The 14,057-nt window shown below is 41.2% G+C and overlaps 1 protein-coding gene across 4 annotated transcripts; it reads right to left on the reverse strand.

Annotated features, from left to right (window-relative positions):
- Window positions 1-2,295: 2,295 nt before the first annotated feature.
- Window positions 2,296-11,858, reverse strand: FNTA (farnesyltransferase, CAAX box, subunit alpha). 4 transcript variants are annotated; one of them, XM_085317647.1, is made up of 9 exons: window positions 11,608-11,858; window positions 11,015-11,100; window positions 9,746-9,860; window positions 8,814-8,918; window positions 7,918-8,044; window positions 7,361-7,509; window positions 5,343-5,405; window positions 4,624-4,795; window positions 2,296-2,985 (listed from the first exon to the last, which is right to left on the reverse strand). In XM_085317647.1, exons 1-9 carry the CDS (start codon window positions 11,856-11,858, stop codon window positions 2,857-2,859), a joined length of 1,197 nt encoding a protein of 398 aa, XP_085173773.1. In that variant the 3' UTR covers window positions 2,296-2,856. The 4 variants fall into 4 exon arrangements, with proteins under 4 accessions (XP_085173773.1, XP_085173780.1, XP_085173787.1 ...); XM_085317654.1 differs by lacking the exon at window positions 11,608-11,858 and adding an exon at window positions 11,276-11,447 and having other exon boundaries at window positions 11,015-11,130; XM_085317661.1 differs by lacking the exon at window positions 11,608-11,858 and adding an exon at window positions 11,276-11,445.
- Between the last annotated feature and the right edge of the window lie 2,199 nt (window positions 11,859-14,057).

Raw genomic sequence — 14,057 nt, forward strand, 5'->3', positions numbered from 1 at the left:
AACCAGAGGCTTAGGATGGAAACTGCAAAGCACAGACCTTATCCCAGAATGCCAACAATCTGCGGGAGGCACTGATGTTCAGAAAAGGGCTAGGACCAGGCTGAAGAACATTTTTYACGGTATTGGTATTGCAGCCAGCATGCTGTATCTTGGATAAGTCTGAGACATGTGGCTCAGGGCTTTAATAAAGTTACTGTCTCTCCAGTCACACACACAAGGCAGGGAAAACCACAGCTGTGGTGTCTCCACTGCCTATTTTGAACTTGCACATAGGCAAGTTCACCAGCATTCATGAAACTCTTGGGTGAGCCTTCAAGGGATGACTTGACACTATCACAGGTTGTTCATTTACTCCTTTATTCAAAAAAAAAAAAAAAAAAAAAAAAAAAGCTTCAAGGAGTTGTTTTGCATTCTTGTTGGGGCACATCTCTCTGTGAGCCTATTATCACCACTGCACTGTAGAAATTGCCTGCTAGCACTTGGACAGAAGTGCTTCCCATGTCCAGAGTGATTAAAAACCTTACTGCTTCCCTGCTGGAGGATACTGCTCCCACACCAAAGATCCATGCTCACCATCTGTCTCAGCACAGTCAGACAGCCACTGATAGAAGCATTTTGTGCTAAGTGGTTTTGCACTGAATAGATGAGGAAGGAGTTGCACACCATTTTGTCAGCTGAGTTGCAGAGACAGTAAGGTAGGAGTCAGAAAGAGCTTTGATAGACACAACTAAACAAAGAAAAAGACATCAGCCTCTAACGAAAGCAGACATAAAAAATTATTTCACATGCTTTAATAATTCTCCATACTCTGTTCAGGGTTGCAATTACAAAGGATAGTTGTACAATAATTTCCAATAATATCATTTTCCATTTATTCTTCAGCATTTTTATGACAGATTTTGTTGTAATAAAATTGTACACAGCAGTCACATCACCACACAGTCAGCAATGATGAGCCCTTATGAAAACTCAGTTGTATATTTCAGCTGATCATAGGTTTGTAGTGTCAGTAGCAATGCCTACAGGTTAAGATCATCCACCACTTCCTACTGTAAGATTCTGCTGTTTTTCACTCATACATTWTTTTCCAGAATATTAAGCTTTTGCTTCCATGAGATTCTGCACCAGACCCATTTTTAAAATTAAAAGTTTGGTAGCTACAGTTGCAAGCTAGTGGGGCAGCCTGCCATTTTCACAGTTTTGACAACTTGGTATTTCTGAGCACAGTCAACTGTCAACAGAACTGAGGCACGGGTTTTCAAATTTAATGTACTTTCAATTATGAACAATTTAACTGTATAGAAACGTAATTTTTTTGTTCTCTACTGGAACATCAAATATGGTAAATAAAATACAATGGATAACAACTTCTCTCCAAAAGTTTGAAGTTCTTGTCCATTTTAAATTTTCATGGGTCACCTTAAAAATGCTTCGCTAATGCTAGGAAAGTAGCAAAAACATTTTAAAAATTGCATGGCTTTTATATATTAGTTCCACTACTCAAGAGCTGTAAAAATTTTAAAGAATGCATTGAATAAACACACTTTAAGCTTTTAAAAATAATCTGCAGTATGGTTTAACTACGATAGCATCTTCTAATGGTTGTTATTAAATGGTTCATTTATGGTATAAATACTACTACTCATTTGTTTCCTCCATGTTCATTTGCAAGAAAATGTCTTATCAGATAAGCACTCTATACTAAGTATACGGTTTGTAGTAACTGTTTACTGAAAACAAGTCAGATGCAGCAGCCTTCTTGTATAGGTGAACACTACCTGAGCAGTTCTGCACTGTAGGTACACTAACATTCAAATGGTAGATAAAAATACTTCTTGGCTGAATGTATGCAYGGGAAAGAAACGAAAGCCTAAAGAACAATGACAGAAACATCTATTGCAGAAAGTCCTCATCAAAAACTCTCCTTCCTAGTTCAGTGAAGTCAAGGTAACATAACCATTTAGATATCTGTTCTGATTGATGATATCAGTTCTGTCTGCTTACAAACATATATATATAAAAGGTGAAGAAACTCCCCTCCAATTTTCAGTTAGTTGAACAAGATTCCAAAAACTGAGCAGATCTTCCAAGGTCTTCAAAGCATTCTTCCTAACCTAGAAGCCTAGAAGGCTAACTTCTACATCTAGTATATTTAAAGCATCTGGGGTCAGGCTACTCCAATGCAAAAGACAGACTTTCTTGCATCAATGTAATACCCCTAAAAACATCTAGCATTCAAGAACTATACACCACGTATATCCAAAAAAACACATCCATAAAAAATACACTAAAACATTTCAGACAAATATTTAAAGTCATTTATTTTTATTGCAAAATGACAGTTGGTGTTAGTTGCATACAATAGCATGTGCTGTCAGTGTTGCAGAGGTGTTCTCACACATGGCAACAACTGCAGCCCCTGCTTGTAGTCACCAGAACTAGGTTACTCTATATYCACTAAACCCAAACTACTACAGTCATCACTGCAGAAAATCTCACATGACAGTTTCAGGAAGGGAGGAGGGAGCCCCAGAGCAAATAAGCCAGAGTGTGAGAAACTGGTTTAGTGCCTTATAAATATTAAGTCCAGCTTTATGTATTTGTTATTAAGAAGTAAGTCCTTTATTTGGTACATTTCAATAATTATTAAGCCTTAACAAGCTTCTTCACTGCATCAACAGCCATCACCAATAGCAGCAGTGATCCAAAAGACTATGCAGCACTCTTCACTTCACTTCTTCACAATACCTCATAATCAGGGAAAACTACAGAGCATTTTAGACTGGCAGATGCCCTCCTGCTTGGTACTCCTTTAAAACAGCTTGAAAGCTTAACACTGTTTTCTTCCATGTTCAGTTACTGCTGCTTATCTGTTGGTGTGCTCTGTTCAGTGCCTGAGCTGTGCTTGTTCTTAAGGGACCTTCCAATATATCTCCAGTATTCCTTTCGGATGGTGTCTTTTTCTTTAGCCAGAATTTCACACAACTAAGAAAGAATTGAGAATTAGAAGTGTTATACCAAAATTAAGCAATCCTTAATTATCCTTATAAAATACATATATTATATAGATCAGCCAGTCTTAGAAATTCCTTTTGTAGCAATAAAATATTTTACTCACAAGTTTTGCAATAGTTTTCAATGACTAGTAACAAATAACTAGTATCAACTCCAACTGGTAGTCATCCATCAATCTGACAGTGTACAAAAATCTCTTTCTAGTCCTATTTCAGCTGCAACTGCTTCCTCTAACTCTTTTCCACTACTATCCTTCTTTTTTCCCCCAGCCTATTAACCAATAGTATATTGGAGAATAGAACTTGGATAAAACAACACAGGAATTGCCTGTGGCTACTAGATCTGTCTGTGACTAGAACAGCTGTGCACATGCCAGGACACGATACGCACCCAGAGAAAGCACAGTCTGAGATGCCACTAATACCAGCAATTCACAAGTAGATGCAATTATGGGGCAGATGGTCCTGGAAGGCATGTTGGTCATCTCCTGACAAACTTGCCTATCTCCTAGTGAACCAGTAGACTGTGCATCACTTGATCCAAGACAACAGGTCAGATATTCTGTTCTTGCATCTTTCAGCACTCAACTGAATTGACTGGAGCTACTTCCTTATGGTCTCTCTCTTAGCAGGCTGTCCAAAAAGGATTTTCAATGCTTAAGTCTAGCTCTCACAACCTGCAGGAGCTGGTGCCACAAAGCTACTTCTGTATCCTCTGAGTTTTATTTTAATGTGGGTGAGCAGTGGGGTACAGAAGTCAACCCTGCTCACTGGACATGATGTACATAATTCATAGTGTATGAACGCTGCCCACAAATGTTCTAGTCAATTTTCATTTATTAAGTAGATGACACTGTCTTACTTAACAAGAGCTTGATAGCAGCAGCTTCAAGGCCTGAATATATGAAAAGGCCAAACTTAGTGGAACAGTATAAGGCATATGAAGTCAGGAAGTATTATTTCACTTTTAGACTCTGGTCCTGAAGCACAGGAAGGGGCAAATGTTGAGAGATACAGCTGTTGGAACACAGAGGCTCTGAGCAAGAACTGTGATGCTAATCACACTCATTCTGGTTTGGCCCAAAAAAAGTGGAATGAAGAGTGCTCCTGGAAACACTACACTGCAAGCCCCAGCAAGGAGTTCCCTGAATAGTAACCATAAGGAGCAACATTTCAGAAGCCATTTATTCTCTGTAGGGAAAGCTGCCCAACATCCCTTACTGATGTCCCCAGATTTTATGCTGGCTTTTAAGCTAATTGTCAGCTTTCTTAGGCAGCTAAGAAGTACAAAGGGTGCTTGAAAGTCTATGTAAGTATGCATATTTTGAGGACAAGCTCCACTAACGAAAAAAGTGAGTTTGTGGTACAAAGTTAGCACGGGAAACTCTTCACTTTTTTTGAAGATTTCCATTTTTTATGCAATATTAGAAGCTTTCCTTTACTACCAAGTGAAGAAAAGTTAGAGTCTTTCAAGTTCAACACTTCATACAGCAGTGATTAACAAATAACCTGTTCCCTTTATGAAAATTAAACCCATTCTGTCTAGTGATAAAATAAGAAAGAAATAGACAGCATGCCTGAGGAGAAAAATCAAGTTCTCCAAACCTACCTCTAATGCCTTGTTTAGTGTTTCTTCCTTGTTATCACACTGGTTTTCGAGCATATCTTCATAGATGTCCACAAGAAATGCAATCAAATAGGGTGAACTGTGGCTAGGCTGTAAATTCAACAGTTGCTCCAATAGGTTGGGGTATTTTGAAAGACCCCTATCCTGAAGAATCCTAGAACAAAGGTAAACAGGCTTGAAACATAATGCTAGTAAATTTGGTGCTATGAATTAAATTGTGGTTACAACTGGTATGTTTGGAGATCAGTTTTATAATAAGGGATGCAAATACAAGTGAAGCAGAAAGTAGGCAGCATAAATATAATGCACCAAAAACACAGCTTTAAGTTATAGTAAGCTAGCATAGTTAGCAGAAATTATATTGAAAACATACTCATTAATTCCTGCTCTATTCTCTTAAAGCCAGTAAAATTACAGGGTCAAGTTTCTCAAAGCATGAGAAGCACATATAATCCTCCCACTAGGACTACAGGGCTAGATACCAAGTAGAAAGTTACACAGAGATTAACTTAATATATCATCCCCCTGTAGAGCTTTCTGCCTGCCACTTAAATACACAAGCCTTGAATGAGAAAACTGAAAAGCTACTGAGAACAGCAACAAGCTCCTAGTTAGCAACGATACATAGGATGTGAGGAGTCAAATAGTTTAAGGCCCTTTCCACAGATGCTCTCTTTGCCCCACAGATAAGCATGCCTCACCCTTTTAAATAGTTCCAAGCGCTCTCATTATGTGGTACTACTGTGATCATCTCAAGGGTGTATCTGTGAGAAAAAGATAATAGGATATAAATGCAAACACAAACATTTCTGTTAGAAATTACCTGAATGTGCCTGTCTCTCTCCCAAGCATGTCTGTCTAGCCTATATTTCAGTCATTTTGCTGATCATCTCAGTGAGGTCTTAGATCAAGTGTCTTTCAATGTAACTGCACATCTCAAACAGGCAGGTGTTGTGACAACTGTTTAAAATCWCAAAGTGTTTCCATTTGTTGCATTTTGTACAATAATGAACAATCCTGAAAATTAAGTGTTAACTTCTCCCCCTACTAAGAAATAACATGATATATTCTCATGGCATGCSAAAGGAATAGCTTGTGTCTCAATGCTCAGCGAGTCTAAACTTGAATAAGGAGGGATTGGAAAGGGCTAGTGTAGTAGCAGCAGAGTGTCAACTTATGTTAGTATTACTGCAAGACACCTATTTGCTGAACTTTTGTTATGAAGYCAAACAGCTGCACCTGAGCAAACACACAGTAGGGCAGAGCCTGAGCTTCAGACTCACACATCCTTCTGCAGCAGTTCCGTTAAAGCGAAGCAGCAGCGAGGAACCACCTCCAAACACAAAGGAACAATAGTTGCCTGTCATATTTCATTTCACGAAGCTGCATTTCAGCTTCACAAAACAGCTTTCACCTTCCATTTCTCCCACAGCATCTCCAGGCACGCAGCTGACTTTCAGAGAACCAATACTGCTGATCAGTTCTGTAAATAGTTCTGCAACAGAAAGAGTCTGAACCTTTTTAACCCTTCTACAGTCAAGATAGTGGGATCAAGTGGAACCAGGAACAAGTGGACCAACTACAGTTCTATAATGTCATCTGGGAAATATTAACATTGGGCAGTCTAGTTCTTAAAAATGCATTCAGCTGAGATTATCTTTAACATAGCATCATCATGTACAAGCAGATCAAGGGGAGAAGGCAGATCTTACTTCTGGAGAGAAAATATTTGGAAACATCCCAGCGTAAGTCAAGTAAATGATTCAGATTAATTAATTCTCAAAAAAAAGTTATGATCTGGAGAAAAGCATGATTTGTATCAGTATGCAAAGACATCCATCAAAAGTGGACAGTGAAGGATCTTTTATTTATTCATTCTTTAAAGTGAACCTGTCCAAAGTCTCTGTCTTTCTTCTGAAGCACAACTCTCAAAAAACTGTACTATCTTGTTTTTGTTACTTCTTCACTTCAGACAAATACTGTTTTGTAACTGGCAGCCCTGATCAAGGCCCTAAGATATGAAAGCTAAACAAGATTTCCCTTAACACTATCTGCAATAATACAAATAGCTAGAAGCCCAGCTTGTCTTCAATTACGAACATACTGCTCTGGAATGTGTTTCTTTAAAACTAGTCAACATTTAGACCAGTCATTTTTGTTTCTGAAAGTCTGTTTCTTTTTCTAGTAGTAAGAGATGCCTAATAAAAGGTGATGCCTCTTCCTACAAGCCATGTCCAAGTTTTTATTACATCATTGCAGCTACAGTACAAATAAAACAGCACTTTAGCGCAGTTTCAGCATAGTTACGTTAGGATGGGACTAAGAGCACTTCTCCTTCCGAACTTTCTAGATCAGTCTTCTGGGTAGGATATAAGATACTAATGGTAAGTACACCTAATGTGACACTAGCACCACGATTTTTAGCAGGCTGATCCACTTTTAAATAGCGGACTGCAAAATGCCGGCAGTTTTGTGTCCAAAGCAAAGAGCATGGCAAAAAGCCAAATAAGATTAACTTATTCAAGGTAAGCACAGCTTGCAGACAGGTCAGCGGTACTGAATATATTTACATGTGCAGAGGCACTTGGTTTACCACCCATGAGAGTGTGCCTAAATGCTGCTTTAAAAACAGAAGAGAATAAGCCCAAGAGATTCAACATCTGTGAAAGCATCCCTTTGCCTGCATGTAATGCAGAATGCTTGTAATAGCATTACTTACTGGACTTCTCTGTCTAGGACTGCTGGATCATCATAACCAGTGGTGTTGAAAATTACGAAGTGTCTTTGGTTCCAAACAGAGTTGTTTCTAACATCCTCCCTCAGAAGCTGGTCTACATATTCTAGTTCATTATCCCATAGTTTGAACTCCTAAAAAAGGGAAGGCAGAAAGAAAGATAAAATCAAAAATATCTTTCTACATTCTACTTGATTCTAAGTTCTTTGCACTTTAGATATATAATTTTTTAAAGAAATCAGCTCAAAGTACTAAGAAAAATAAAGAAGGTGCACCAGGAACATGCTACAAACAATGCTAACAAACAATGCTAACAATTATTAAACTCACACACATAAAAGCAAGTAGCCAACAGCAGACCTTCATGACTTGCCAGAAGGTAAGTTTATAGCTAACTCCTGCCATTCACTGAAATGCAATTAATTTTTCCCTTCAACTTTAAGGATCAAAATGCTGAGTGCAATTCAGGTTGCATTTAAGAAGCAAAACTCRACAACCCAAGGAGGATATTTAGTAAAAAAGTAGTTCCATGGATAAAATACCTGAATAACCCATTGTCTATGCTGCCAGGCATGGTAATTCTTGGCATCTTGGTTAAGAATGTCAGCTATAAACTCAAGCTCTTGAGATGGATCCTGCAGCCATTCTACCAATACCCGTCTGTGATGCCTAATGACAAGCAGAGGAAGCTATTTTTAGAATAGTCCAAAAACCTTTATTGGAATGTATGGCCTGTCTTAAAACAGCACTTAACAACTATACTACTTATATATATATATATATATATGTATGTGTGTATATGCATAAAAAAAGTACTAGTTGAATACTCCTAGTGAAATACCCAAAACATTTCACTTGGCTCTGAGAAACATATGATGGAAACATATTGCAATAAATTCTTATGTGCCACATATATATTGGTAAATCATCTCCTTTTAGATAAATTACATTTATCTGAGCTGGTAAGTCCCCACTTTGAAACTTGTGGACAAAACCCTCATCAGAATAAAATTTTCTAATACTAGTTAAGTTCTCTAGTAATCAGAACACTGCTGTTTTCCCCTATTCCCATTCATTTGGGACAAACAACAGGTAAGCAAACTCCAAGTGCCAATAAAAGAAAACACATTCACTTGTATTTGTTATTTTTTTGTTAATTCATCAGGCATTTTTGTTCTATCAGATTTTGATAGTTTGAAAATTAAAGTTAAAAGAAAACAAGACCTTTTTGTCACATCATATTCATATGTTYAAAACAAACTGCCGTAGAGGACTTTGGCCGTGATACTCATGCAACTCCATTTAACTCCTGTCACTGCCATCGTGCTAGAAAGGAAGGATGCTAACTTTTATGATCACTGGTCACAACTTATTGAAGATAAGGAAAAAAAAATCTCTGTAGAAACATAAAGAACTGAAAATAAAAGGTACTTTTTACCAGACTTGGTAGTTCTTTGGCTGATCTTCAATAATAGCTGTAATATACTTAAGTTCCTCATGAAGATCCTTTCCCAAAGACTGCAAGAGGACTCTCCGGAAATGCCTGTACAAGAGTCAAGCATTCAAACATTGCGACAGGGCTTTTGTAAAATTTGCAAAGGAGAATATAAAGAAACCTTTGTTCTTGGTTCTTCTAACAGATACAGAGTCAAAAAGAATGTAAGAAAATTATACCACATATCCAATTCTGCTAAAGGCCATTCAATTATTGAACAGTTAGCAGCAACTGGAATACAAGCAGTAACATATTGTGTTGTAATCTAAGACTACAGCAGTCGTAACTTTCACATCACTAGCTAGATCATCACAGAAGCTATGGCCATATGCTTAAAATAACACCAACTTTCTGGTTTTATGCAAGTTAGCCAAAAAAACCCCAACATACTCTAGGTACATGTTAGTATTCAAGCGTTAAAAAGCCCTACCCTGGGTATCAGAAACTCATTGCTCTTGTTGTTATCTACCTGAAATTAAACTGATGGTTATTTTAAAATACACTACTTAGGAACTATGCAACTATTTGCATAGTTCCTAAAACCCAGCAAATAGTAGCTATCATGCTTTTGAATGTCTTGAAGTTAGTGGAATATGCCTTCAACATTCTGGTAAGGCTACACTATCAGATAATGATTTATGATTTAATTTCAAAAAAATCTTTTTTGTGTGGCTAATCCTAACTTGTTTGCTAACACCCTCAAAATAACCCATGGAAAATACCAAATGTAGAMTTTGTTTAAAAGCCTGCTGGAAGCCTCCAATATCTTTGATGTAAATATAWCTTCCTACCCTGAATATACTAACAGAAATACTACATACATAAGAGGTTGTCAATCAAGTGATTATAGATATAATTGCAACATTATCATTTACCATACTGTGTAGTTTGCAGCATTTAACTCAATGGCATCTGCAGTTAGCTTGAAAGCTCTTTCACTTCTTTCATCCCGTTGCAGAACGGCCCGGAAGTAATCATATACATCTTGAACTAAACAGATAACAGCATGTTACCTAAGCCTACAAGAAAGCAGCTCGATTAAGGGCTAAGGTTAATTACCCTTTGAAGTTATTTCATACTTTGAATACTTCAAGTATACTTCCTGCAGACTATAGCCACATATTGCTCTGACAGCACTGTTTATTGAAACCTCTAATGATATGGTTAGTGAACTGAAAAGCTGCAGAAATGCATTAAAATACACCTTCTGAATAATATCCAAAACAGTCAGAAAGGTAGCTTTCTGCTTAGTCATAGTATTTCCCCAATCCATTAGTTCCACAGATCTCTGTTCTACTCACGGGCACGCAACTGCATTACTATGTGAACCTGTTGTCCCAAATCTGGGTTCTGTTACCCAGTGTGGAAGCAACCAATAAACATAGAGTGTTGAGATACTTGTTTATCTCATTTCTGCRCAGAGATGGGTGCTAGGTGGTAAATCCACAAAGCTAGCACATCTTCTTCCCTACTCGTTCTTTATTTATACACGCTTTTCAGAGAGTACTTTATACAATTTTTTCTGTTGGTTACAATTCCATTACATCAGGTATTCACTCTGCATTTGCACTTTAATATTGCTGTTAAATAGGAAATGGAGAAGAGGCAGTAACATCATTATCATGTCATTTCCATCTCATTATTCTTTTAGGGGYGTGTAGTTTAAAATGTTAATCAGCCTTAATGAACCTAAGGTCACTTCTGGGTTATTCTGCTGTTTTTGTCTGGCCTACCTCTTACATTTTTCAAAGAGCTGTGGTTTCATCACGGTTATTCGGTCAGAGSTGGTTATCCTTTGCAGTACTGTTTTTCCCTCTCCTTTGTCCTTGAGTCTTGTTAACTGTAGGGTTTTTCTCACAGCATTGCTCCAACAATACTACCTCCTATATTCACCTTCAAAGCTTATGACTTTAAAACAAAAGTCTAGCTAATAAAATTTCAGGTAAAGGTTCATCTCTATTATARATTCTGGATAAAAAGGTCACTGACAACTGTCCTAATTCATACTAACTTAATTTGCTCACAGTGTTGCTCTGCACTAGAATATATACACTAAACACCAGAGTTTTCCCTTAGCAATGTTAAGTACATCTACAAATTTACTCTTCTTAAGTGKTCAGTGCACAATACGTTTGAAAGCTTACATTTTTCACTGTAGATGATCTGAACTACAGGATTTGGTCCATCGTTCTGAGGTACAGGCTCAATATCTGCCCACTCCTTCCTGTCCCTGCAAACACACGTTTTTCTTGTCAACTCTCTTCAAAGAAAAACAAAACATAAAAAGCCGCCAAAAACAACAGGCACACAATCCTCCTGCAGCAAACGCAGTCACCGCTGCTATCACAGAGCCGCGTTAGCGTCTTACGAGAGGCCGACCGGGCGCTCCCCCACCCCGCGTTCACCTGTACGGCACGTAGCCGCCGCCGCCCTCCTCTCCTTCTCCTTCTCCTTCTCCTTCTCCTTCTTCCTCCTCCTCCTCCCGCCCCAGCAACAGGGGCGGCCGCCGCGGCGCCGCGTCCCCCTCCAGCCCCGCCGCCATGTCGCAGCGCCCCCTCGTACTACCCCGGGTACTTCCGGGCCCCGCGCGCAGCCCGACGTGACGTGACGTGACGTGACGTGACGTGACGTTACGCGACGCAACCCGACGTAACGCGCCGCCGCCAACCGCCTTCGTGCCTGTAACGGACAGGTGGCGGCGAGCGCGGCCGCGGCTGCTCACGGGCTGCGCCGGTACCTGTACAGCACGTAGCTGCTGCCGCCATCGTCGCCCTCCTCCTCCTCCTCCTCCTCTTCCAGCAGCTGCCCGAAGCCGCCCTCCGGCTCGTCGCCGCCGCACCCGGACTCCGGCGCCGCCGCCGCCGCCTTCCCCGCCGCCGCCATGGCGCCGCCGCGCCCTTCCCTTCCCCGGAGCTTCCGGGGGAGGGGGAACCATCGAGACGGCCGGCGGCGGCGGGGGTAGAGCGGCCGCGCGGGGCGGCGGAGCATGCGCAGTGCCACGAGGCTGTTGGCCTGCTGGGCGCGCTTCGCCGCCGCGGGGCCAGGGGCGGCCGCGAAAGTGGTGGTGGTGGTGGTGATTTTCCCAGAATCACAGAARGGTTGAGGTCGGGAGGGACCTCTGGAGATCAGCTAGTGCCCCCAGCAGCGCCGCTCTAGCGGGTTGCCCCGGGGCCGTGCTTCTCCCCAGGGCACAGGGTACTTTCATGGGGAACCTGCGTTGTGTGTTGGCGTTGTGTGGTGATCGGCTGTCAGATCTCTGGGCGCCTGTGTAGTTGGGTAGCRTTTATCAACTGTTTAAGTAACTTACGTACTGTGTTTGGTATTATTCTTGTTTCTCTGTAGTGTGACGAAAGAGCTGCACTAATGTCAACGAAAACCTGCAAAACAAGTGAAGGAAAGGGAGGTATTTTTCATGTTGGTGGTAGCTGCTTCCCATGAGAATCTGACATAGCACCAGTGTCGGGGCTTGCATGTGCAGGACSATGAGACCAACAGTGCCAGGAACACAAGGGAACACTGCCACAGAGGCTTTGAGAAAACACTGATCTGGCAGCTGAGGTGAAAGGCTATAAAGCTGCAAATGGGAGGGCCTTCATATTACTGATGGTAAGGCACCTCAGGCACTGTGCATCGCTGTCRGCTGTATTTCTTCACCTAAGAAGGCTCATCAAAGCAAAGCCAGAGTTGAACATGCTGACCAGGTAGTGGTCAGTGCCGTTGCTCGTGCTGGTATCATTTTTACCAGCTATGTAACATGAATTACAGACAGACCAGATCCTGCAGTAGGAGCTGATTTCCTCAGAGTGGCATAGCAGAACAAGAAACAACAGTAGGCCTCTCTGTAGGCAGCTGGTCTAAGAAAGGACAGTAGATGTGGTAGCCATCCTGCTGCCATCAGGGCCAGCTTCTCTGTTTTCAGTTTGCTATTGTGGATTGCTAGTGTCTATGGACTGCTTCTAAGGCTTTGATGGGGGTAGTTTAGAAAAGTAAACACATTGCCAGGAGGCTTAAACTCATTACAAAGAAATTGTACCTTTAGAAAAATAACTGAGGAGTCTGCAAACTGAGGAAGCTTAAAAGCYGCAAGTTTAACTGAGTTTTAAATACCATTCTAGATTTTTAGCTCTGACTTGAATCAAGGAAGTACAAGTGAAGGTTGTGTGCAAGTGAGAGACCAGACCAAAATCTAATGGAATCGAGGCAAATTCTTCCATAAGCCGCAACAGGCCTCTGATCAGTCCCCAGCTGCTCAGATTAATTTACTGGGCTGTGATCTGCTCCCAGCATGCTAGCTTCAGTCCTATCAACCTGAAGGACTCTAAAAATAATAGCAAGGGCTGAAAAGCTTGAGTCTGCCTTACAAGATAGTACTTGAAGGTTCTTCTTACCTACCTCCTGGCTCAGAGTCAGCAGAGCGCACTCTTGTTACAGTTCTAATATTTGTCTCCACACTTTACAACAGATAATAAAACACCATCTGAAGCTTCGCTTAAAAATGTGATTCCAGCAGCTAGGACTTTTGGGAAGAAGAAACCACAAATAGGGCAAGAGATGTGACAAAACCTCTGAAGAGAGAGTGGAGAGTAAATTCTTGTCCATGTCTGAGCAGGGCGTTGGGAATTACTGATGTTTGCATTAGGAAGAGCCTAGTAGCTTGCAGAGAAATCAGAGCTCTGTGGTGCAGTATATGCAGCAAGAGAGGGCCGTGCYCTGGAGGGCTGACACTGGCATAGCTGTGGGGAAGGGTGGAGGAAGAAAGAGGTGGAGAAAGGGGGCAGGGTACCCAGCAAGGCCAGATGCAAAACCCAAAGGATCTTGCTGTTGTCCCTCGGGGAGTGCCTATACATTCGTGTCAGCCTTGGCATAGCCCTTGCTGCCTCCTCACCCTCTGTGCCCTGGCCAGAACTGCTGCTGGCCCCCTCCATCCTGCCTCCAGACAGCTACTCCTGCGTCTCTCACTCGCCGTGGGCCCTCAGTCCTGGGTGTGCTTCTTCCTGATTGCAGGCATCTGCAGACAGTCCCAGCACTTGCCGAAAAGGGAGGGACACAGGAGCATTGTGAGAAGAGATGATGTGGGGAGCTAGCCGCCTTCTCAGGCCTAGCTCATCAGTGGGGCTTTCACACATTTTGCCCAGCAGGAAGGCTGCAGGTATGGCCCACCTCAGAATAAGGAGATGAGCTGTGTGT

This window comes from Rhea americana, unplaced genomic scaffold, assembly GCF_003343005.1.
Source record: "Rhea americana isolate MKP2758 unplaced genomic scaffold, rheAme1 scaffold_115, whole genome shotgun sequence".
Classification (NCBI taxonomy): Eukaryota; Metazoa; Chordata; class Aves; order Rheiformes; family Rheidae; genus Rhea; species Rhea americana.